Source organism: Centrocercus urophasianus, unplaced genomic scaffold (assembly GCF_019232065.1).
Source record: "Centrocercus urophasianus isolate 14NV4802_14NV808 unplaced genomic scaffold, USGS_Curo_1.0 seq_11, whole genome shotgun sequence".
In the NCBI taxonomy this organism is placed as follows: Eukaryota; Metazoa; Chordata; class Aves; order Galliformes; family Phasianidae; genus Centrocercus; species Centrocercus urophasianus.
Genome location: NW_024884253.1, coordinates 13,860,762 through 13,888,073, shown reverse-complemented (window position 1 = coordinate 13,888,073; position 27,312 = coordinate 13,860,762). Strand labels below are relative to the sequence as shown.

The 27,312-nt window shown below is 39.4% G+C and overlaps 1 protein-coding gene across 1 annotated transcript in view; it reads right to left on the bottom strand.

Moving 5' to 3' along the window:
- The window catches only part of TRPS1 (transcriptional repressor GATA binding 1), a 167,982-nt gene that overhangs the window by 132,394 nt on the left and 8,276 nt on the right, over nucleotides 1–27,312 (bottom strand). The window contains exons 3-4 of the mRNA XM_042809005.1: nucleotides 17,204–18,333; nucleotides 8,957–9,560 (exon numbers count right to left, since the gene is read on the bottom strand). Of these exons, the coding sequence (XP_042664939.1) occupies nucleotides 8,957–9,560; nucleotides 17,204–18,333 (1,734 nt within the window). The remainder of the gene's footprint in view (nucleotides 1–8,956; nucleotides 9,561–17,203; nucleotides 18,334–27,312) is intronic.

The window sequence follows — 27,312 nt, the reverse complement described above, 5'->3', positions numbered from 1 at the left end:
TGAACATCTGACTGAACAAAACAGGCATTGCTACATGCCAGAAACTGGAGGAAATAGACCTAAAATATGCCATGTTCTCACCAGAAATTGCAGGCTCCCAGAATAACATATGAATTAAAACCCATTCCAAGATTGTTTGCATTGCTCCTCATTACCATTCATAACAAATTCCTTGACAAATGTTCTGATTATTTCTCTTTTTTTCCTTGCCTTTTTTTATTTAAACATAATTTTCAAATCATTGACGGTCTTGCAAGGAGTAACAGCCAACAGTCCAATCCATCTGAAAACGAAGAGGGTGGAATTTTACTCTCAGCAAGTGCTGGAGGCAACCGACATGATTAAAGACTGCAGTTTAAGCCATTGTCAAAGACTTCTTCCCAAAAGTGAAAATGTGTAGTTTGCCACTACACATCAGAGGCATGTGAACCAAAATGAGGTCAAAGTCAAACAAGAAACACGGATGCCCCACTTCAAAAAAGCTTTTTTTTTTTTTTTTAACTGACATAAAGGCGAAAAGAGAAACGTTAACAAAGTTAAATTTGTGGTATTTCCTAAGTTTTTCTCTTCTGCCAGTATTTTTGCAATATGTTACATCATAATGCTCAGAGAAGGTAACTGCCAGAACTGATGCAGGATGCATATGGATTGGACTCTCTTTGCAGCACCGCACAATACAGATTTTAAAGTATCTCTAACTTGTCGAGGCAAGGGCCTGCCCTTATTCGCATTTCACAGACAGAACCAGGAGACTAAATCCTAGATCAGCTAAGAAATGAGAGGGGATTAACCAACTAACTAGGACAAATGTGATTCACCAGCTTATCACAGCAAACACAAGTGGCAACTCCCAAGCACTTGATTAGCAATCTGAACTTGAACTGTTTCTCTTCGGTGGAAAGGCATCCTTCGTGCAGCTGTAAATGCTGTCCAGGATTTGAGCAACACATGGCATATGATACAATATTACATACAAAATTATGTAATATGTAGAATAACAACAGAAGAATGATATTTGCAAATCTCAGGCAGCATAGAGGTACGCAAACCAAGCAACAATTGCAAAGACCATTTAGCAAGCCGCCCTGCTTTGTGTAAAGCACTGTACAGCCTGTGCCACATTTCAGAAACCTATCACTGTGCACAGTGCAAAAACAAAAATCATCTTTACTCCTTTAGTCTTGCATAAAGAATATCCTACCTGAACTCCAAATAACAATGCAAAGTGGCACAGAACACATATACTTACCAATTCCTGTTATATGCAAACAAAGAATTAGAAAAAAATTGCTTAGAAAAACATCAACAGAACCATTTAGCCATTATAAAGCTTCATTTTAAAAACAGAACTTCGTACAAGAAGTAAATGAATTATATTAGGCAGGAAATTGTTCACTAAATCAATTGTGCTAAATCAGAGATCTTAAAATTGACTACTTGCAAGGTGGTCACATGCAGATCAGAGGAGTACTAAGGTAACAAGAGTTGTTCTACAAACACTTTGCATAGCTCACATGTACATTTTGCTATAGCACACATCTGTTCATATAACAGCTATTTTCCACAGTTGCCATTTTCTATGGTGTGTATTAGCCCCTGGATACCTCCATGGAAAAATCCCAGAACACATGTGCACTGTTTGTTCACAAATCTCTTTTTAAATCTTCACCATTTTGAATTTGTTCAGATGCAGATAGCATCTGGATTCCCTCAAATCAATTATAATTACAATGATCCTTTCTTAGTCCAATAAATTAAACATTTACTCGCTGTCTATCATAATACTCCTTCTCTAAAAGAATATATTTATTGTGCCTTTTAATTACCAAAGAACATGTACAAGGTTTTCAGAAATTCAACACAGAAAGCCACTCTGCACTTCCAGATGTTAGAGGCATCTTCGCATGGATTTTCACTGTTCAGTACCCCAGTACTTCAGGCAAAAGTAGAGTTAAGTACAATCCTTGCCTCCATTCATCTATGAAATTTAATTTTCCATTGAAAATCTACAAGTTAGCAGTAAGTTCTGCCCCTGAACATGAAAGTGTATTTCCTATTGGATCCGGTTTGGCAAAAATTATCCTGTTTCTACGTACAGTTCAAGTTTCCACTTCAGGTAAATAATCTAATGCAAAGTCCTATTAGCAACACAGAGTAACAGCAGACCTGTTACCACTGCACTTTTTGAAACCTGTCACCACGCCCAGGCACCAGGCATCAGACCCATGGGGGGCAGAAGAAATGTCCTCCCCACCTAGTAAGGGTAGCGTGTAACTGAGTTCGCTGCATTCGGCACTGACTGACAGCCAGCTCTGGCCATTCAGTTCCATGAGAAGGTGCTTTTCTTCTCATCTCTCCCATCCCACCCAAGCAGCTTGCTTTAAACCAAGATCTATCTTGGTTCTCCCTGCTTGAATCATCATTATCGATCACGGCAGTTCAGCGCAGGCTGCTGGTGCTGACACAGCGCCTGGGGCCTGTCCCAGCCCTCCCAGCCCTTTGTTCCCGCACTGATTCACCTCTCCAGCAAGGATCTTGACGTAGCTGCTGCCCTTTTGCATTATTACCATGCCCCACCCTAATAATGATTTTATCATTTAAAGCTTTTCCCAACCACATTTTGTAGAAAGAAATATAAATAAAAAATAAGCACTGTCAGGCGGGTAAACATGCGCGAGGTGGGGCTGTCTCTCCACATGTCAGACACACCCGGCACAGAAACCAGAAACATGCCTTGAATTGGGCAGGTTAACATTTTTCTAGAAGTGACTTTTTTTCTAGTCCTATCTGATCACTCTGTCACGATGAGTAATGCAAAACATTCAATTTCTTGTGGGTTTGGTTCCAGTAGTTGCTAAAAGCAGCCAAGTACATGTTTGTTTCACAACGACTTCAAATCTTCACCAGTTATTTTAGCTCTGCTCGCAGCCCGCTCCTCAGCACGGGATTCTACCCGTTGTGGTTTTATGCAGGAAACCCAATGCCTTAAAAACATTTCTCTTTACGTCCTATCTTTATTTTCCCCCCTTCCTTGTTGGACAATTCTTGCCCTTCTCCAGGATGTACTTCTATTTACAAAGCAGCCCACCACCTCCCCAGGCACAGACTTGTGGAAACAGGTGCTCCTAAAAAGCCCAGAGTGTTTGGCAGCTCCATGACCTGACGGAGCTGTGTGCGTTAGCAAGACACAGTGCCTGCTGAGTTCTCCCCAGCTAATTAGAGGACCCGTATGGCAATGAATAGCCTTGACTATAAATACTTCCTGAAAGATCTCTAACAGAGTCAGAGGAAATGGGAAAAAAATGAGATGCAGCTATGGGGAAACTATTTCAGATGTTTCTTCTTTAAAGGACTGCTTGTGTTTTTTTTCCAACACGGCTGAGGGATGAGCTGCTGAATCCAAGATCTCCACCAACTTGAATACAAGTCTTATGGGACAATTACGCACATTACATTTGATTCTGTAGATACACCATCGAGAATAGTGCTTTGAGACTTGTCTGGATGTGAGATGTAGGACAAAAAGGTAAAACGTACAAAAATTTAAATACACTTCACTGTAGTGGCAACCGAGAAAAAATCACACCTAAACCAAAATTAACCTCAGTAGCACTGCCAAGAACACATTTTTACTTGAAGGCAGCAGCAAGACCTCCACCAACACCAGGGAGGCGGGTTTCACCTCAACGCTATGCTGCCCTTCTGGCCAAGAATTTTATGTTTACATTCACGAGGACTACTCCAAAAGTAACGTCTCCTGTTTCCATTATGTTGGCCCACAGCACTGGAGATGGATGTTGGTGGCATGGCAGTAAAGGCTGAACCTTCCCAACAGTATTCTGTTAAGTGTTGCTGCTGTGTGGCAGATGGCAGCAGGGGGGCAGTCTGACAAGACAGCGCCTGACGTGGAAGTAAAGCAAAGGTGTGGAACTGAATTCTTCCATGCTGAAAAACTGGCAACCACTGACATGAATGTTTATGGACACCAAACAGTGGATGTGAGCACAGCGAGGCGGTAATTGGTGCATTTCAGCAGTGGCAACAGCAACGTGAAAAACAAATCATGTTCCAGACAGCCATGCACAGCTGTTGCACCACAAAATGAAGAGCATCTCGACCGTCTCATCCACACAAATTGACTGATGATGCTGACTATGCTGAAAAATAGTATTCTGTAGCTGAGAATTTGTTCTACCAAATAGTGTTATTCTGCTCTTTGTATCTGTTGTGGTTTCCATGGAAATACTTAGGAGACATTCCTTTAGGAGGGACCTAGATTTTGGAAATCACAAAAGGCAGTTCAGCCTTTCTACCACTTTGCAGGAATCTGGCATCTAACTGTGGGTAGCAGGAGTCGGTGTTTTATAACAGGAGAAATAATGTTTCACTACTAGGCACTGCATCCAGTATTTACTAAGTGATATCAAATGAACAAATCACATATAAATTTACTGATACTTGCATATGTGTTGCTCATTTAGAATTAGCCACAAACAGTCACATAAAAGAATGCAAAGTGGGAGAGTAAGTTCTTCTGATTGTCTCTCTCTCCAAATTTAAAGCCATATAACAGCTCCAGACAGAACACTGTAAGAAATACCAGGACTGTAAATATTAGAGACAAAAAGAAAAATAACTCTTCTGCAAGTAAATGGAAACTTCCTTGAAAAGCTGTGCTTTCCTATGAAGAGTCTACACATCATGGTGCAACATAATCTTGATTTAATAGCATAGCTGTTTTTATCCTTTGCCCTTGTAATAAAAGCTCATAGCAAATGTTACCATAACTTCAGCTGGATATATATTGCCAAAGCCTGCCATCTCCCTCTGACAACCACCACCAGTACCTCTGCAATAATCTGACGCACTCTCTCCCTCTGATGGCACACAAATTCACTCGTTGCATGAATTTTAATTAATACACTGGCAGCTATCTCCCTGTGCTTTCAGGCATTTGCAGCCCCGCAGGGCACACCCATCATGCTATTCTGCATCTGCACGGGCTGCACTGTGATGTGAGGCAGCAGTGTTTACCAGCGCCTTTGGGGGGGCTAACTAGGTCTGTATATAGATCGAAGGAGCAGGCTGCGATTCCTAGTTTAGTGAAAAACTTTGTGCTGCAGCGTCCACATGTAACAAAACAGGACACTTCATTTAAAATCAGTTTAGCAAAAAGTTCCTGCTGCCCAAGATCAGCGTTGTCAAAGCATTAAACAATCTGCCTGGCCCAGAGTCTGCTGGCTGGCAATGTGCTACCCAAAAAAGGAACATTTTTGCATCTCAATAGACCTTCCAGTATCAACAAATCTTTAAACTAGAAAATCAGCTACTCTAAGGAAGAGCTGAAATAATGTCTGCATTGTACCACGCTGAGGTACATTTTTTTAATTCCCGTTTGCAAAACATACAGATTCACCGTAAGTACAGCTGCTGGAAACATTTTAATAAGAAAAATAAATTAAAGCTACTCGCAGAAGTGTACCAAGCCCCTGAGAAAGATTCAGTTACACACACACACAGCTTGGAAGCTCTCTTGGGGAGAAAGGTGCATCCCCTGTACATGTGTGCTTGCACACATGTAGAGCTCAAGCTATCACCACTGCACTATGTCCTGCTCCTCAAAGATTACAAGTGATTCAGTCTTTTAGCCATTAAAAAGAAAATAAATCCTACTCTAATTACTCCCATGAATAATCTACTGTAGCACAGAGCCTGGGGAGGGAACACAATCATCATGCATTGAAGGAATGCAAGAAAGCAGCACATAAACAGATTACTGAACACACAAGCCTGAAAGACGCTTCAAGTAAATTCCAAAAGTTTAAATTATCATTAAAGAATTGTGTGGGCAATTGCAGATATACACCCTTTCCCCAGTTGATCTGTTTTGCCTTTGATATTTTATTAAATTGCAAATAAACGTAGTCATAAACTCAGTATGTAAAAACCTGCCTTGCAATATTAACCTCTATCTGTATGAAAAAAATGTGAAAAACATTATCTCCTCTTTCCCTTCCTCCAGTCATCATGAGAGAATTGAAAAATGAAAAGCACATGGTATTACTGCTACTGTTGAATCATTACAAATCATTCTTAATAAACAGAACCACTCTATAAATACTGAATAGCCAGCACAACCAAAGGGATGTGCTAATTTTTTTCAGTCCATTTCTCACAGTGTTTATTCACTGAGTAATCCCAAATTTTTGGCTTTCTCTGTGTCGATCTTTCAAAAGCACAAAATGAAGGTGTCTACTGTGATTTTATTACAGGTTTTGTTTCCTAGTCACCAGTTGTCCTGGGATACAGTATTTTGCATGAGAATTCATTATACGATACCACAAGTATGTATTGACTTAACCCCTTATTTATAGAAAGGCACAGATTTTAGCCTAATAGTCACTATTCCTACCCACTATTTCACAGTAGAAAAACACATTTCCCCAAAAGTGCATAATCATGTGAGAGTTGACTAACAGTAGGGATTTTTTTTTATTATTTTTCCAAATGGGAAGGCTTTTTTTCTGAACAGTTCCTAACTCTACTCAGTCCAAGCTCTACATCTCATAACTCTGTCTACAAGAATAGAAGAATAAAAACCACCAGCTAGATTTCTGTATTTTTCATGGATTCAGGGGAACAGTGGATGCTGATCTCAGTGGAAAAATGAATGCCACTCATAGATTCACACTCCCTCACCTTCCTCTCTCTTCTGTCCTCCAGATCATCTTTTATCTTCAACAAGTTTGAATTACCACTATTTTCCAATATTCAGTAATAGTGGTGAAACATAATGATCTAGGGATTTTGTTCAGCTGATGTAGAAAATTAACTTCCTGTCTTGTTTCTTAAAAATTGCAATTGACAAAGGCAACTCATCCCATTTTCAAAGAAAAGCAAAAATGAAAATATTCTAAGTAAGGAAAGACCCAGACAACCACAGCCTTGGAACAATGGACTTCAAAGACCAAAGCTGTCAAAATTGTATACAAAAGCAATTCTTTTTTGAAAGGTGTCGGCATGGTTTTATTCGTCAGCGTAGACCTAACCCAGTAATAAATCCTTTTACTAACCATATAAAAGTTGCTTTGTTAACAAAATTTAAAAGTGCGAGGAATTAATTTATATACCCAGTTACCCACACATAAGAAAAGAAAAACCTACTTTTTTTCTCCTGAAAACTATGCAAATTCCTATTTCTGAACTCCAAACTTTATATTTCTAAAAATCCAGAAGTGATAAAAATACTGATTTGAAGACAACTCAATCACTGTTTTTCTAAAGAAACTGAACTTATTTTAAAGAAGTGCATAAGAAGCAGCCAGTGTGCAGTTTCCCCTGTTTAATTTACTTTTACTTAAACATTATAATATAATGGTCTTATTTACTGCATAAGATTTTAAGCTTGTCATCAAGCAAATTTTGATCTTTATAGAGATTTTTACATATACTACTTTTGCAGACTATAATTACTATCATAATCATCATTTACTACTAGGTAGTCAAAAAATAAATTATCTGTATTCTGATTATGCAAAATACAAATGGCTCCTCTGGACAATACTTCTCTGCACTGCTAAGAACCACAGCAAGAATTGAACTCAGATGTAACTAGTGACATACGTACGGCACAAATTCCACTGCGAGCCAGATATATTTATATATTTTTAGGCATATTTTTACATGGAGAAAAATATAGACCTGCTATTCACAATGAACACACAACCAAGCAACAGGGAACTTGTCATTCTGTGACTGCTTCTCATACACTTAACATCTGATACCCGTAGCTATTCATGTTCTGCAAGGCACAAAGGACTCTGGTCATCTTAAACTGCACGCGGACTTCTAAGTGACAGACATATCATTTTATAATTAGAGTAACTGTAATATTTTAAGATTACTGACTTCATTTTCAAAGTGCTTTTATGACATGTGTATACAGAAACAGACACGTACAACTTCAGCACACAAGAAATAGAACGTTTATCTTGCTTTTTATCTTCTTCTGACATGCTGCTCTCTTTACATGAAATATGGTTATAAATGTTCTCAGAAAAGATAATACAGAAGAAGAGCTGACCACCCCTTCCATTCCAGTGAGATTTGTCTGCCAGTTCCTAAAACTTCAGACAGGAAGCCCCCCAAGAAAACATACAGTGGTGACTCCAGGAGAAAGGCCCTTATTTGCCTTCCAGCTCCTCAGTTTCAGAGCTCTTCTAACCTCAAATTTACCAATAGTGGAAAACATACACCTTGATAAAAGGGGAAGTTGGTAAGTTCTGCAATCACAGCTTTTTTTTTTTAATATGACAGAATACACCAAATTATTCGGTGTGATGAATATTCTCCCCGTTATCACCCAAGCTCCTTCCCTTTTCTTTTTTTTTTCCTCTTTTTGCTTCCAAGGTAACCATACAAGTGTCAAAATTGATATATAATTACGCTGTTTTACCGAAAAAAAAAAAGAGGTTACTTTTTATTAATATTTAAGTCAGTTTTCATGTTCTTACATATTTAATAATGTAAAATCTTGCTTAAGTGTGAACTGTCACATCACCTCAAAATCTAAGCGGTGATTAACAGTTTACATGAGGCCTTCTGGGGTTCTAAACCCTCGTTCTTCAAATGCATCATCAACCTGCACAATTAGCAGGAATGATTAAACAGAACTCAATCAGAGCTAAATAGCAAAAGTAGAAGCACTTGGTTACTAATACTACACCAATATATATATTGTTTGCTGCCAATAAATCAGAATGTTCACCTGTCAGCTTAAGTCTACAAGTTTGAATCTTTCAGTTTTCCCTTGATATTTACTTTTATTTTCCCATGCATTCACTCTGAATCCGAAGAAACCTTCTGCATGCCTAATTAAACAGAGCACACTTGCAATCACAAAAAAAAAAAAAAAAAAAAAAAAAAAAGAAAGAAAGTAACAAAGAGAGCTTCCTACCCGCAGTAGGGACTGGGATTCATCCTTGGCCTTGCCATCCCCGGATCCAGGGTAGGGCTGGGTGAGCTGCCCGGCTTTCTCCGCTGCTCCGGCCGGCACTCCCTGCAGGAAGCCCTTGCTCTCCACAGCCAAGCCATACATGGGCCGTGCCAGATGGGCAGCTTCTACATTTGGACTATCCCTTAAAGGCTTTGGCTGCTCTTGGCCAACGGACACTGGGGTCAATAAGCCCAAACTGGTCTGTGTGTATGATGGGCTCCCTCTCAAAATGTCTGTTCCTCTCCAGGGCACGTTGCGAAGATCATCACCGGGACTGTCAGTCCAACCTTTCTCCTTAAGCACTTCCTTATCTTCTATCTTTTCCCTCTTGACTATGCTGTCAGACATGGGCTCCCCAATCTTGGGGTCTGGATTAATCAGACTGTAGACCTTGAGATCAATTTTTGGCTCTTCCTTGATAGCCGAAACACCGTGACTGTCCTCCCCATTGGCTGTAGTGACATCTGTCTCCTGACAGTGCACAGTGTTGAAGTGCTCGAGTAGCGACTGTGTGTCCACAGCCGTGAAGCTGCACTGACGGCACTTGTAGCAGTTGTGTACTCTCCTGGAAGAAAACGAGATGGGCATTAAAGTGTGTCCCCTCTCACCCTTCCTTCTTGCTGGTTTTACCTACCAAGACGAAGAAAATAAATAAACAGAATGAGTCTCTCTAATAAAATAAGCGGGTTTGCTTTGTAGTCTGATACAGTGGGGAAAAATCTTGCTGCTACCTCTCACACACTGCAACGGCTTCCTGTTGTTCACTCATTCTTCACTGCATTATTCTAAACTTCACATAATTTTCACTAGGATTTGGGCTTTTTTTTTTTCCCTTTCTTTGTTTGCCAGAACGTACTCAGCACTTTTCACTGTGGTAGAAATAATGAGTAATTTTTTTTTTCCCAACCAAAATCAATTAGTTATAACAGGATAATTTTCTTTGGAATTTAAAAAAAAAATACTCAGGATTAATATCAATATATGCTAGGAACTTCAAATGCTTAAAGAATTCCTTTTCTTTCCAACTGTTTCAGATACTTTTGGTTAACAACGACCATTTTGAGTGGAACTCCAGTTAACTTAAGATAGGAATGCACCAAAGGCTGAAAGGTTGCACCCAACAGATAACATTTATTTGTCCTCTGTGGATATTTCAAGGCAACTTTAAAAGATACAGCTTTAAAGTAAAAGCAGAATAGTTGGCTGTCTCAATACAAACTGTGTTTTCCTGTCAAATACAGAAATGCTTGGGTAAGACCTGTGGAGCAGTGTGGAATAACATGCCTTCCTGTTTTCATTCTAGAAACCTATATAAAGTACAGTATTACTAAATTATGTAAAGCATATGTTGCTACATTAGAACAGCATGTTACTACTTTACCCTATCTATCAGATGAACAGTGCACTTTTTATGAGATATGTAACATTCTGTATAATAGCTTATGGCACAGAAGTGGCCCAAGCTCTTTGTCTGCATCAGGCCCCGCTGCACCAGGCTCGTACCTATCCTGGGTCCAATACCATCCCTGCCCTTCCTCAAAATGTAAACGATCTGCAAATGGATTCTCTCTGCAGACTCATTCACACATCCACACCCCGTGCACTCAAAAGCCACAATAATGTCTTTCCCCAAGCTAAAAACCGAGCCTTTCACTACCCACACAGAACAAAACTTGTGTAAGAAATGTGTTACTGCCCTGATAACTCCAATTGCTAGAATTCACTCTTTTGAGGCCAAATTCTGGTCTCAGTGAAGTCAATGGCAAAATTCTCATTAACTTCAGTAAAAGCAGGATTTAGCTCTCAGTGTATCTGTGGAACTAGAACGATACACAAAATGTTCCTTTTTAAATATGATAGTTCAGAAGAGACAACTTGCCAAACTTACAGTGAAGCCCCTGTCTTCCTTCTTTCCTCTTGTCAAAAAAACCAAACCATATGTTATTTACACTGTCCGATTTTCTTTCAGTTGTGCCAGCATGCAGACATGAGCACACATTCAAATTAAAGCTTTTTTAGCACTTGTCCAATATCAGTTTTCTTTTTGTCATTTTCCATATTTATATTCATTTTAAGGGACTAGATGGGCTCACTTGCTTATGTGAAAAATAGTCAGCTATTCTCCATACACCCTTATGGCAACAAAATCTACTTGTGGGAAAGAAAGCTGTGGGTTCAAATCCTGCTCTGGCTGTGTTCCTCTTTTTTCATTCTAGTGTTTTATTAAAATTGGCTTGTCTCTCAGTGCGACACTAATATATTCTCTCTTGCAACTTAATTCTTCTCTAAACCAAGCCTAATTTCTCTTCTCAACCAAAAAAGACGAGTGCTATGTGATCAAAACCATTTTACAAATACAAAAAGCCAAGTTTTAAGGAGGGTCGGCCCTGTAAAGGTGGGATACCATCAAAGAAGTCCAAATTAGACAAGGGCTAGTTATCTGAAAAGACAAGTTAAACAAGACACCATTTGGGGCTAATGGCTCAACCCCATATGTTCTCCATGTGAAAGTTTATCAGTCTTCCAGGAGGCTACTTAGCTCTAAGTGTCTCTTGTTTAACTTGGCTATTTCAATGCCTAGCCCCTCTCCTAGCTTAGCTCTCATCTACAGACATCAGACCTCCAAATAGCTTATTTTTTTCTGCCTAACTTGCCATTTTTTTCATTCTCCCCCCACGATTGCTAAATGGTTTTGATCAGGAGCAGTAAACACCAAGAGCAGCATCATTCTTACAAGGCCACAACTAAATGCAGAGTATTAGATACAGTTGGAATTGGATGGCTCAGACCCTGCTGTAATCACTTTTCTTAAATTAGGTTTGTTAATTTACAGACATTATAATCTATTCAAGGAGAATCATAAAACATTTTGTAGTTTTTCTATGAAACTCTGACAGAAATTCCAGACGACTTGGACTGATTTACATAGGTAGTAAACCAACAGGCTTTTTATTGCAGGACACATATGTCTGTAGCATGTATTAAAAGGTACTCTCTACCACTGCCATTATAGATCGTATTTTGCATATCCTGTATACTGTTTTCCTCAAAATCTCCATAAAGCAAGTTAAAGTTTGGAAATGTCCAATCTAAGTCACAATCTAAATTAAAATAGTAACCAAAACATTTTTAGAACCAGAAACTCTTATCCTTTATCAGAAAAATGCATGAAAAGAAAAATGTTTTCATCTCTGATTTTTTTTACCTCACCCAATCAGCAGCAATCATGGAAACAAGTTGGCAATCTTTTATTTCTTCTTTTACCAGAATTGAAATCAAGTCAATGTTTCTAAAGGCTCAGGTTACAACTGGAGTTGCACACAAAACTCCCCAAATCTAAGCAAAAAACTGTAAAAGTTCAAATTTGCCAAGTACACAATAAAGACCTTTCTGAGATATTAAATTGAAGTTTGTAACTAAACCCTGCTTTTATCATCTGAAACTCTGAAATCAAATACAGTATAGTGTACTGGTCTACTGCCAATCAACAGCCAGAGGAGAGGCATGTGATGAGAATCTCACAAATTATGAAAATTATGTAAATGAAGATGGAAACTGCGTTCTCCTCTTCATGGTCTTGCTCATAAACCACTCCAACAAGCTAAGAGCAGGTTCAAGCCATGAGCTGGTTACCACCTTGAATGTGGCACTGGGATGTCAACGACATAGCCTGCATTGATGCCACTTAGCATTATTATTTTCACTACCAAATAAATCAAATACTTGATTATTCATGGACATTAAAGCATTTATGGCCCAATACCAAGATTAAACATCAAGGAATTGCAGCCAAATCTTTGCTACTCTGTTACATTCTGATAACTTCACAAAATTCTGTCATTATTCACTTGTACCGAAAAACAGAAGTGTCTGGACTAACGTTCTCAGTCATATGTCTGATATTTGGGTGGTCATGTGCGGAGACAGGAGTTGGATTCAATGATCCTTATGAGTCTCTTGCAATTCAGGATATTATATGATTCTATTATATCTGAATTGAGTGCTACAAAATGAAAGGACTCTCCCTTGCAGAAGACTGAAGACAAGAGATTGCATGTCTCTTTTGATACATTTGTTATTCATATGAGATTTCTAACAGGCTATGTATGCTATTCCTGACACTAGCCAGTTGTGAATTAAGTCTCGTTGACATACTTACAACTAGTCTGAAATATTGCAAAACACCATCCTCTACAAAACAACTTTTTTTTTTTAATTACCTGAAGATACGAAGACATTCCTATGCTCCAGGGCATACAAAATATTCTGGATGAAGGTCTGACTGCCATATCACTTCAAATTCTTTGCACATTTTGAATTTCATTATGAATATAATAATGGTGAGCAGTTCTTGTGAAGAAATGGGCTTGTAAAAAAGTCTGTTTTGGGGATGTGTGCTGCCCTCATACTAGAGGAGACAGGAAAATAAATACAGGGGAGAAGAGCACAGAGCGAGAAAAGAAACTCAGTGGAGGGACAGAAAGGGAAGGAGAATGGGAAGAACAGAAAGCAAGGCTGAGATTAAAGGAGAGCAAAAGCTACTGGCAAGAGCAAACAAGTTCAGAGCAGTGAATTAAGGTGTTAGGAGTATGGAAAAGGTCCTCACAGCTGCTGCTGTAGTTTGACCAGTGAAGACTCCCGCTCTGCCAGAAAGCAGGAGCTGCTGGGCCTCATTTCACACATCTGCCCTTGGTACTTTCTCATGGAGCCTAACAGCTCCACATTTCTACAGCCTGCACATCCCAGGCCCTTCTCCAGCTTCTGCTGCCTGCTGGTGCCAAGGTGACAGCAGCCATATTTCCCTGTTCTCAGCACACATCACTGGCACTGGGGCATGCATTCTTCACTGTGGCCTAACCCATACCCCTACGTCTCCATTCACCTCTGAGAGGGACATATTGTTTCACATAACACTCTACAGAATTGCAATCAGTTTCATTTGCAAAAAGAATTTCTGTTTATTAGAAATGTGAGTCTACTCCCAAGCTCTTATCTCATTCTCAAGTCAACTTCTTTCTATCTTTTGTTGTTGTTTACTGGATAACAGTCACCAGATTCTCTTTTTTAAAGAAGTTTAGAGCACTATTCAGCACAGCATTTGTAATTACCATTAGCACTGATCAAATGTTTTCTGTTAGACTTTTTTGACATTCAGGATTTTCAAGGAAAAACAAATATTTTTTGCAAAAATGAGAAACTGCACTGTTTTCCCACACTTGAATCAAAGTCCCAAACTTTAAAAAATCTGCAAGAAGTCTTTTTCATTTTAAGAAAAAATTTAAAATTAGAAAACAATTATTTTGAAGCAAATGGGAAAATAATCTAACATACAAATTTTCATACAAAAATTCAGACAAATCATCTGACATACAAAATTTCCCCACACAGTCTATATGATTTTTATCTAAACTACACGTACTGACATCTTTCAGCTCATTGGAACAGCAGACAGTTTTGAAAAAAAAAAACAAAGCCTGAACTTCACAATGAACACACAGAATACCTGATACCTCAGAGAAATAATGGAAAATGAGTGGTAGCAGAATCAGTAGAAAATATAGGCCAACAAACCTTCTGGGGATTTGTTTGAGTAAGCACATTTTAGTGAGGTTTAAATACAAGTAAACTCAAGTGCAATGTGATTCATTAACTTCAAATTTAACTGAACAGCTCTCAAATAATCATGTCAAGAAAATACTGAATGAGCTCTAAATGTTAGCATACATTCTGGCAGAAAAAAAAAATGGAAAGAACCACTTTTGCAAATTCTAACTGTTGCAAATTGTAACTGTTGCAAATACATGCAAAGGAATAATTTTAGGATACAGAAAAATATTAAACAAACACAGCGAAATTGTGTAAGTATGGCCAAAAGGAAACCCAATTAAAAAAGCAAAGCTCTGACAAAGCCTCAGAGAAAACCAGTTCTGTGTATGTCACATAATTCCCCATTACATAAGTTTACACATTTTATATGAATTCTTCAGTATAAAATCTGAATTAATCTGAAGTAATCCTTATTTCATAAAATACATGTAAAAATTTTCATTAAAATTTCGTAAAATACAAAAAGGCAAAGGAAATGTGCATCAAGTATATGTCAAAAAAAAGAAAAAATAATACTAAAAATAGAAGCTACAATGCATTAGAGGTTTCTCTATGCTTCAGTTTGGTATAGTAAAAACTATGAAAAATGAGGCATATAAAAGCAGTAAAATCCACTAGGTATTTGCCATTTCAGAGTATCTACCAAAAACTGAACTAACTTTGGTGATGAACAGACGGAACAAAAGAGCAGCAGTACACGCTGAAAAGAAACCAAACTTAAATTAAAAAGGAGATGGGAGGGCAGCTTAGCAGAAAGGGAAGGAAGCTGGCAGTTGTGGGGATTTTAGGCTTTGCTTTGACTAAGCAACATCCTCAGAGTACTCGATAATGTGGTATATTGAAGGCTTAGAACTACACTGTTCAAGTGGTTTTTATACAGAATAGGCTACTTTTAGACCAGTAAGTTGAGATTCAAATGCTTAAACCCATTTCTTGATTTTCAAAAGAGCACATCACATAGCACTTCCCATTGACAACTGCAGGAGATATCTGTGTGGTGCTGAGCATTCAGGATGGAAAGAGTATCAGACTTACAGTTTTCAAAGTCATGGCTTCTCCTTTCCTTGGGAAAAAGGATTTTAACTAGGTGTGCTCATTAAAACTTAAATTAGCAGCTGCAGCAAAATAAAAACGTTTTTCAGTCAAAGAGCCATTTCAATCTTCCAGTTATTTAACCACTAAAAAAAGATCGTGCCATGCCCCAGCGGCGGACAAAGTGCTGCCTATGGAGTTCTACAGCACAGCTCAAAGCTGCTATAATAATGTTTGGAACTTAGATACCACTTTTCATCTTCAAAGCAGTTTACAAACATTAACTAATTAATCCGCACAACATCCCTGAGGCCCACTTGGATCAAAAATGGGGCACTGCATGCTGGGACCTGAATCCTCCGTGGGCCCTACCACCAAATTAAAGATGAGCAATCTGCTTTTTTTTTTTTTTTTTTTTTTTTCAAATAGACTCCTGATGCATTGCCAATGCAGCCCTCTGTTGGGCAACATTTGGATGCCCCCAGCTTTAATCTCTATTAAAGTATCATGCCCCAGTCTGTCTTTGTTAATTTTGGATGTCTTGGAATCTATTAAACATGGCACGGTTTCTTGAGCTTTTAACAAAGCTTTAGCTTTGAAAAAGCATCTTCTTTTGTCTTCATTTTAGCTGGCTTCCATGCAAAGATCTTTTAGATGAGACAGATACTGCCTTTCCGTTGTTGTTGACGCATTATCCTTAACTATTAACATATTCAGCAGGATTTTCTAATATTTCACATCACTTTTGCAGCAGCACTGTTGCTTTTTAAAAAGTCTGGGAGCCAGCTCTTCCTCCAATATAAACTGGACTGCCAGTTTACAACAGCACAGGAACTGGCCCAAGAAGTTTAGTAGGGAGTTGGCTGCCATCATGACATTGTGTCAGACTGAGTCAGGAGACTGGCTGCATCCACCTCCAAATAGGAACATTAGCATTTAAAATAGATAGAATGACACTGTAAAGCAGCAATACAAAAATAAGCATCTGCAAAAGGATCTTGGAGGATGACATCAACAGACAAAAGTGCGTCTGCTCCCAGTGTGAAACTAACACCAAAACAGCAGTGGAATGCTCTTAAACTCATTATTGCATTGCTGGACTTGGGAATGGAAAATACTACAAAAAGGTAGTACATTGAAGCACTGTTACAAAGCATGAAAGGATTCACAGTCTATCTTGGAAAGTAAAGCCATTTGTGTTCCCCTAATGAATGAAGATGCCAGCTTTCTGGTAAAAAGCCTAAAATAAAATAGTACCTAACAGACTCTGGGTGGAAAATAGTTGACCAAACCTCAAATATGCTAGAACTTCAACATCTATACACAAATCTAAATCTCGCTCTTCACTGCGCAGGTTTGAATGTATAATTAAAGCCACAGACTGAGCTGAAGATTTTCCAAAACGAAGTGGATGTTGGATCGGACCCTGGCTATAAAGATTTATATCTAGGCACATTCCTATTTTCATTTCCAGCTTCCTCCGTTTTGGGGATCTGTGACATATAAATAAGGAACTAGGGTGGCTGTGTGCTTGATTCCTATTAGTAATTACTTTAAACTTCACTGTACCTGTAGTGTCGGGAAATCTCTTCTTCCACCTGGGTGGTAAAGTCACATTTGGTACATGAGTGTTCTTTGTTCTCTTTGAGAGTCAGCGGCCCATCTGCACCTTGCAGGGTATTTGTTTCAGGTTTGACATCAGACACTTGGGCTTCATGTGCATTCTCATAGTGAAGCAGGAGAACATCTACGTCAGGAGTGGAGAATGAGCACTGATGGCACTGGTGTTTGACTCTAGAGCTTCCTGTCACCCCTGGAGACAGGTGCAAAAGCAAGAGAGCACAGTGGGAACAATTACTTTTTCTGCAAGCAAATGGATAAGTAATTTCTCCAAGGTGCTTTTCTGGGCTGCAGAGGCCTCGGGGACAGAACTGACAGTGCTTAATGGTACACTTATGAATGTTGTGTAGCTGCTGATAGTGACGAAGAAGTGGGCCCACCACTATTACATCTGGGCCATGGCTCTTCGAGTACCTAAAGTCACAGAACTGACAGTTGTAGCTTGTCACCATGCTGTCCTCTGCTCCTTTGCTAGTCAAGTCTTTCTTTTTTGCCACACTCGCACCCTTTTCTGTCTTTGTCACTAACTCCCCATCTGCATTTTTGGCTAGATCATTCTGGTTAATGACAGATCCCCTAGAAAGCTTATCATTCATATCTGGGTGATGGCTTCCTGACTGGTTTCCCCCATGCTGTTTGCTGTAATGTTCTAATAGTTTCAATGAGCTGGACGACTCACAGCTGAAACTGCAAAATTTACACCAGTAGTAACTGGTTGTATCGGTACCATTTTGTCTAGCGGAATCTATTGGCTTGATGGGCACCGAATATCCAACTGGTGTATCATCTCCTGCTTTTACAGTGATTCTGTCTTGCCACTTCCCCAAGTCTCCAGAATCACATGGTCGAAGAGTAGGACTGGATTTATTGGAGTTTTTCTCTGAAGTTTTACCAGAATCAGAGGAGGGAAGGGCTGCTTTCATTTTGTTTGGGTGAGTCTGTAGGAAGTGTTGCTCTAGTTCAGTGGACGAGTTGCCCATGTAGGTGAAATTGCAGAATTTGCAGCGGAAGTACTTGGTGTTGCCTTGGCAATCTGGAGTCTTCCGCCCAATTCCAATAAAGGTTCCACCTAAAGTAACCTGTGAATGAAGAATAAGGTCATGTTAACACTGCTGTAGATACACTCACACAGCAATGAAGCAAAAAAAAAAAAAAAGAAAAAGAAAAGCAATAAATTCATAAGCCTAAAAATTAAACAAGGACACCATCATTTGCATTTGTGTGCTTGCACTAACATATTGTCATACTCTCGTGTATTTAGCATCTGCTGATGAAGATTATGTTTTGCACAGCTGAATTCCACATGAATACTAAGCACTTGGAGAAACTGGGGCACAAATCTGCAACATGATCTGAATTCAGATTTCTCCAAGAGAAGGAAGCTTCCTTCACTAATTCACTAAGTTATGTTATTGACAGAAGACTCAACAGTCAGCTCCCAAATTTCTATACTCTTTACAGAAGACTTAGCTGAGAGTTTCTATCAGGTGTGGAACAGAAGTATGAGCTCTCAGTCTTCTTCTTTCAATACTCTTGCATTTTTTTATGACATTCATGCTTAAATGCCCACGAGAATTGCATCCTAAACTGAATTTAAAAGAGTGAAGTCATTCTGTTTGGGTCAGAGCATGACCAATCCTTCTAAAAAACATTTCTGTAAGAGTATCCAGTATCTGCCAGCATGCCTTTAAACAAAGCTAAAGCGACTGATGTCTGAAATGAAAGGTGGTTTTCTCAAAGATTACTCAGTGCAGACATTCTCCAAGGAAATCTTCTCATACACAGAGCCCAATTTAGTTAAACAAGGATGGAAAAGATACACTAGAAAAATGGCATGTCTCAAAGAAAAAACTTAACACACCCAAGTCTGTGACATCACTAATTAAAAAATAAGATAGGTCTACTTAACTACTCTCATGATCTCTGAGCAACATGGTCTGCAGGAAGGAAGCAAGGCTTGCAGAGTTCACACTGCTGTGCCGCATGTTCTCACAGCAGGCAGTCCTGCCCTTCCCAGGAGTGCACCACACCTGCCCAGTGACATCAGGGGAGATTTGCTGCTCCCATACAACTGGTTTGGAGGCCAAAAAACAATCTCCTGGCCAGTGTCACCGCTGCTCTACTTGTTTTCCTGAACAGCCAGCAATGTACAGTATCCAGAAAATAATTTCTTTTCACACCCAAAATCCACAGCCAACTACTCCTTTGCCATCAGCCAGACTACGCTGCTCTATCGAGGACATAGCTGGAAGCTTCCAAGTACCACAACCTCAACTCTTCTACTCAAGAGATGCCTTAAAGGCAAAATAAAATTTCTATAAAATTTCCACAAACGGTCAGATTTTCATCCTCCCAACCAGTAAGTGTAATACTACATTTCTGCAGGATTCAGTTGTGATGCATTAGGCGAATGGTGTCGTTATTTTCCTTCTTGTCCTCAACAGCTGTGCCACAAGGAAAGCATGTGATCGCCGTTCATTCAGTATCACACCATACGGAAAGACTCAGACATACAGAGCATGAAATGTAAACATTTTTAAACGCATGTACTATAAATGCCTTTTAGCCATTTAGCTCAGAAAATAAGACGCTATTCTTTGTGTCCCATCAGAACTGAACACCAAAATAGTGAGTCAGTCAGCTGCTAAACTGTGCATAATAAGCTGCTATGCAGCCTCTGATTCACTTTTTTTTAATAAAGAAAGCACAATTCCCATATGTTGGTCAAGGCTTTTTCTTAGATAAACCGAAAATTGCTTTCTGTTTGTTTAGGAAACATATCTTAATAGGCAATGGAGAGCTGGAGAGCCCAATAGCTAGAATGTGACTGCAATAATATTTTTACTTGAACTAGGACTTCAACTTCTGATAACAAGTCATGAATTTGATTTTGAAAATGTTCCGTGGAACATTTGCACTGCACAAGTTACCTTGTTTTATTCATTTTATACCTAAAAAGAACTAGAGACAAAACCATACTGAGCCTGAACTGCTGACAACAGTGGAATTTGGGCTTGCTCCATACTACTCTGGCACTTGAGGTCTCTATCCACCACACTGTTTCAACGTTCAAAGTCTCAATGCTGTTGAAAGACAATTTAAAGCATGCACGGCAAACAGAAAATAACAGCAGTTCTCTGAGTAACTGCTTTAGTTGCAAGGTGATCTGGTTTTGCTCATTTAATTAGTTATACATACGTTTGTTTGATGCACGCATAGAAAACTGGCTAAAATGCTTTACCTTAAGTGGTTCTAATGAGAAAATACATTCATTACTCTTAGTTGTCCATTCATAGAGCCTACAGATAGCAAATGTATTTTACAGACACTCAGTAGACATTAACTGCAAATCGTGAGTGACAATAATCCCTGCTGCTGCTCATTGCTAATTACTTTTATTTATGAATGCTAGAAAAATAATTATCAGTGCAGCATTTTGTACAATGGACTGTAAATCATGGCATTCTTGTAGCTTCTGGTAATCCTTCTTAGTGGCTGACATAGGAGATTTGTGTCCTTTGCTAATACATCCTTCTCTTCACCAGAAGAGGATAAAACTGAACAAAGTACTCACATACTATTCAGGTTTAGCTACTGCAACAGCAGAGGGGAACAACACATTTTTCACAGCAGTAGAATGTAACTGATTACCCGCTACTGGGCTGGCATTTCTGTGACTACTCTGCCACAATTCAAAATAATGTGTCGTAGGAGAAGAGCATGTACGTGAAAGGCAACACAGGGTCATTAATGTTATTACATTCAAAATACGTTTTTCATGAATAACAAAACCTACTTAAAGCTTTCCTGGGGACCATCAGGTAAAAAGATGAAAAGAATCTGGCTCCCACACAACGAGTTGGAAGAAGCACTTGATAGTGATGGTATGAACTGAAGCTGTTCCAGCTTTTAGCCAGCCGAATCTGGATGAAGCCTACACTTTTGCCAAACTGTGGATTCATGCATTCTGCTCAAGTCTTGGCTTGGCTTTCAGACTTTTCAGTTACGTGAGTAAGGGCACCAAACTCCTTAGAACACCAAACTCACAGAATCACAGAATCGTAGGGGTTGGAATGGACCTCCAGAGATCATCAAGTCCAACCCTCCTGCTTCCTCTGGTCTTACCCAGAAAGAGGAAAAATGAAAGAGAGAGAAAGACAAAGGGGGAAATGAAGTATGTATGTTTAGTTTATAATTCAATATTCACATTTGTATGTGATATCAGAAGTGATTACACCTAGTATTTACTCACATATTTTATTCTGATTCCAGCAAAACCTAGTCACCTGCTTTGCCCTCACAATTCTGTTTTTTTCACTGGACACTTCTCCCCAAAATAAAGCAGAAGAAGCCAAACAAAAGCAATACCAAAACTCCGCAATCCCAAAGTGCCAGCTCACATAGTTTTAAGAGCCACAAACGCAGGTAGAACTTGTGCTGGAAATGTAAGACCACCTCCAAGTCAACAATTTCTTCAGTAAACACAGCTAAGTCATAATTCGGATTTTAGAGGGAATCTAATACACAACGTATCTATAAGGGCAGGGGATGCCTGGTTAGTTCTTTCCTTCACTGTCACTTTCTTGTGAGATCTTGAGATTATCCTTTACCCTGTAGCACCCCAATTATGGGAATACAGACGGCATTATTATATCACACAGACTAAAGGGGCTATTTAAGATAGGTTTTCCATTATTGCATTTGAGATGGCTGCACTGATACTATTCCAAAATTGATCTTCAAGGTCGTGTCCCAGTTAGGAATTAAACTGAAATATATTTCACAAAAGCACTCCCTGAAACTCAAAACTCTTAATTGTTCAATTCATCTATTAATGTGGAAAACTGTAAAATTTCAAAAGTTTGAGATTAGATTTACTGCAAGGATTGAAGCTTGTGTGTTCATGCAATTAAGCTACCTCCTCAACACCACGCATATTTCTAAAAAAAGCCAGAAAGAAAAGATAACATAATAATTGACAATATTTCAAAACATATTTTCTACAACGTGTTGGCAAGTACTTCAACAACAGTATAATTGCACTATATGTTTCCAACAGATATGTCTGTATTACCTTAATTATACAGACCAAAAACAATGATTTAATGGAATTGATGTCTTTGGGCACAGAAAAGTATTTTCACTTTTGCCCTTTTTAAAAATGTTGCTTCGTATTTGATCTGACCTTGATCCAAATGCTACCCTCTCTCTTTTCCCACCTCCTTTTTGGGTTCAGTCCTGAATTTTACTATATCAAGGGAGTTTAAAAATATTTTTCTGTTTACAATAGAAAACTGTAGAAAATAACATAAAAAATACCAAGACAACACTGGCCAGCTCCTGTAAACATGCTTCATGAAGAAAATACCACCAGGAGAAACTAGGAAAGCAGCAGCTTATATCCACACGGGAGATTCAACCATAGGACTTACTTGCACAGGAAAAGCTGTCTCTGGCCCCTGCTATCTGCTGCAAATTATCTGAAACTACAGCAACCATCTGCACTGGAACAGCAAATGATAGCAAAGCATCTTTTTTGATTACCTGGCTTACCTCTTTGGTTAATGAGGAGGTGAAAGGCTCAAGATCCCTTACCAATCTCCTGAGCCATCCAGTCTGCCTTTGCCAATTACTCTTAATCTTCTAATCCCAAAATATTTTCTAATGTTCTTGTTTATGCATTTGCTTTGTGCAATACAGCATCCAGAACATTTTAACCATCCCACATTTATGAAGTTCTTCATGTTATGCAGGCCAGAACAGATTCCTGGCTTTCATGCAAGTTTGTGTAACACCACCCAGCTCTCTAACCTCCAACACGGAGAACTCACTCACTCTCACTCTCTCTCTCTGCATGTAAAATAGGATAATCTTCAGAGCACATCCACTCAAAAACTATTTACCATACTGTGATTAATTTACCTTTAGATAGAACTATGTTGCATAAGTGAGGCAAAGACTCAGGGCAAACTTCTAGCTTTCTGGGCTATTCCTATTTACCAAAACAAGAAAGCACAGTATTGGGTCATACTCAAGGAAGGTCAACTCTTGGAAGGAGTAGATAAGAGCAGGACAAGGGGAAATGGTTTTGAGTTGAGGGAGAGAAGATTTGGGTTGGATGTCGGGGGGGGTTCTTTGCACAGAGGGTGGTGGGGTGCTGGAGCGGGCTGCCCGGGGGGTGGTTGTGGATGCCCCTGGAGGTGTTCAAGGCCAGACTGGATGGGCCCTGGGCAGCCTGGTCTGGTATTAAATGTGGAGGTCAGTGGCCCTGCATGTGGCAGAGGCATTGGAGATTCATCATCCTTGAAGTCCCTTCCAACCCAAGCCATTCTGTGATTCTGTGATTCTGTGAGGTGATTGTTACCCTATATTCTGCCCTAATGAGGCTCCAACTGGAGTACCATGTCCAGGTGGGGGGACTGCAGCACCAGAAGGATGAGGAGCTATTGGAGCAGGCCCAGAAGATGATCGCAGAACCCGAGTATCCATCTTATAAAGAAAAGTTGAGGAAGTTGGGCTTGTTCAGCCTGGAGAAAAGAAGGCTCTGAAGAAACCTCACTGGAGGGGGACAAAATTTTTACAGGGTCTGACAGCAACAGAACAAGCAGAAATGGCTTTGAAGTAAGAGGGGAAATTTAGGTTAGACGTTTGGAAGAAATTTTTTACCCAGAGGCCGGTGAGGTGCTGGCACAGCTGCCCAGAGGACTTGTGGATGCCCCATCCCTGAAGGCATTTAAGGCCAGGCTGGATGGGGCGCTGGGCAGCCTAAGCTGGTGGGTGGCAGCCCTGCACATGGCAGGGAGGTTGGAACTTGATGATCTTTAAGGTCCCTTCCAACCTAAGCCATTCTATGATTCATTTAAAATCAGTATTTTCTTCTCAATATCTATTCTGATGTCATTAAAGCCAGTATGGCTTTGTGATATTAGAATTTTAAGTTGCAGATCAGGGTATTTTTACAACAAAGACTGTATATGAACAGTAATAGGACTTAATTTAAGGTCAGAAGATCAGATGTACAAGAACAATAAAGGAACAATACATCAAGACTTTAATTTACTAACCAGTGCTAGCAGACTAACAACTAGCAAACAAAAGAAACCACCACTTTTTTTATTCTCTCTCTGAATAAATAAAAGTACCAGAAAGTTCCCTGGCTACTGTAAATTCACTCAGCCTCTCAAACTTAGAGGCTAACTTAGACTGATTTACACTAGAAGAAAACCTAGATACTTCCCTTTTTTTTCCCCCACAACTTTAATTTTTAGCTCTCATTTCTGTGAGCGACTTCAGCAGTTTGTATATCTAAATATCTCTATGACCATTGCTAGTCTCACCAACTTTCTTCACTAACCAGTTTTCAGCACTACCAGATATCCCTGGCATAAAATTAATATTAATACACACACAACTTAGCTCTGAAAGCTGTGATTACTGTGATTATACGTTGCATCAGCTGTTCCAAGGAAACTGCCCATGTGAATGCTCATTTGAAGGCAGACTGCTTCCAACTGGAAGAAGTACGTCTCTGTCACAGATTGAGTGAATACCCACAAGTACATACATATAAATGTACATACATTTGCTTTACCACCACCTACTTCTCCACCTGTCACCATTTCTTAAAGCACATGTGTGTATGGTTTAAGAAAGCTCACTGACTCTTGGGTTTAAGAGGTATGAGTCAAGGTGCAAGGCAGTCTCCAAGCCTATCATGACCCAGAAGGGAGACTCAAACAGCTATGCACATTTGCAGGTACAACACTCACATCTTCTCCAGAGAGAGTTCTCAGTGCTATGGCCTATTCTAGCACTGCCTGCAAGATTATTCCAAGAAATTAGCACATGTAATATACCGCAACAGTTGGTCAGTTTGATTACATTTAACTCCAGATTCACGGACAATTCTGCTCAAATTGGTAAGACCAACAACATAAAACTTGAATACATTTCTTTATGCATGTGAGCAAAAAGAATTTCTCAAAAATGTCTTCATTTACTCACATCAAACAGTTATGTATCCATGGCATCCTAAAGAAAGTCCATTTGAAGACAAAATTGAACTACAAGGATTACTTTGTAACTAATAACTGAACTTAATGCCCTCTGTCTGGATTTTCACCACATCTGTAAGACCCAGTTTGTCAAACGCACTACAAAAAGCAGAGAAAACCTTACACATGACAAGTGGTGCTGATTACACCTGTACCTCTAGCTTTTTTAGTCTTACCTTCACAGCTTCACATTTAATCAAACTGCTAACGTAAGAGCAGAGGATAAAAACCAGAAACTACTAGTAATAAAACCACTGGTTCTCATTCATCTGAATCCTAGTTAGGCCAGACTTCAATTCCAAGCTGTTTTACCAGTCACACACTTACTTCTAATGTAAAAGTAGAAGAGGTGCTGGATTTAATATATTAAACTCCAGAACAGTAAAAATCACATGTGTATAACTTCGTGTATGCACATGAAGTTCACCATGTATTTATAAAGACAATATAATGAACTTTGTATTCCATGCACTGGAACTTTTGCCACTTCGTAGGATGCTGAGCAGCCTGGCAGGTGAACATCCAAACATTCTGTAAGTAGCTATGGAAAAATTGTTACCGCAGTTACATAGGACACAGGATCACACTGAGTAGTATGAAACAACTCTTACACTATCAGATATCTAGCATTTGAAAAGAAAAAATTTGCCACCAATCTCTTATTAGTCAGTGAGATAGCAATTAGCCAATGTAATGCACTCTATATTTTTTGTCTTCTCAGGACTCACAATGAGGAAATTTCTGGATAATTTTTATTAATTCATATCTTTTCTGAAATTTCTCTTGTCTTACAAGGCACAAGCATGCCTGTATCTAAAATCATGAAACAATCAAAGTCAGAGGGCTGGGTATAAAAAAAACACTTCTTAGTGCTCTCAGACTGAGCGTCAAAGGAGGGAAATGTGACAGCAGGCTTGAGAAGCAGGGCCATTCTGAGCAGGAAGCTCTCAGTGGCAGTGCACAATGTGAAGCTGCCTGGAGTCATACATAAGAAATGCTGAGCACTGCGGTATGCCTTTACTCACGGCTTCAGGAATACACTTCCCCTTTGGGATAACCCATCTGAAACCCTCACCTGAATGCAGACGTTTTTGCCCTTTCTCTGAGGGACACTGTTTTCTTTTAAAACATATCGGGAAATGGGGTCATGGTCCCTTTTGTACAATAGCCTAATGGCTTGAACACTTGTTCAGGAAACAGGAAAAGTAGGCTCCTTTCCTTGCTCTGTCAGAGGGCATTCAAGCCCACTTCTTCCTCAATGGACAATGTCCTCCCCTTTGCTGTAAGCCATGTGGAAGACAGCCCTCTCTAGCCTTTCTGTTGAAAGCTCTCACTCACTAATCATTACAGTATCCAGGGATGGAAAAAGAGACTCCTGCCTACTGGCTAGCAACCTGCCTGTCTCCAAACTATTCCACATTTGACATCAGAGAGTCATGAAGATCAAACACAGTCAACTTAATCACACAACAGCAAAGCGATGCTCTTCAGCTTGATAGCTGTTAACTTAGTCAGCTGAATTACACTTTGAGTCTTTAGATCTGGCCTGAAGTTCGTTGCTTTAGGCATGTACACAAAGCCATCTGTGGGCTAAAATATTCACCAAGATCTAGCTGCCTGCAGAGACTGATCAATTAACTAGATGTGAAGAAAAGGTAGCAAGAGCCACTGAACTGACTGCAAATGTGAGGGATGATCTGAAAGTAACACCTCCTATTTCATTATGCTGGCCAATGACATAAGAGGCGGATCTTGTTGATATGAAAGTAGAGGCTGAACCTTCCCACCAATTTTCATTCTGTTGCCGTGCGACGTGACAGCAGGGAGGGGCAGGCTGACAAAATGGCATCTGAACATAGGAGTGCATATGAGTGCATAAGAAAAGATAAACAAATTCTTCCATGCAGAAAGAATGGCACCCACTGACTTCCATAAATGCTTGCTGAACATTTATGGAGACCAAATAGGGAATGTAAGCACAGGGAGGTGGTAGGTGGTGTGTTT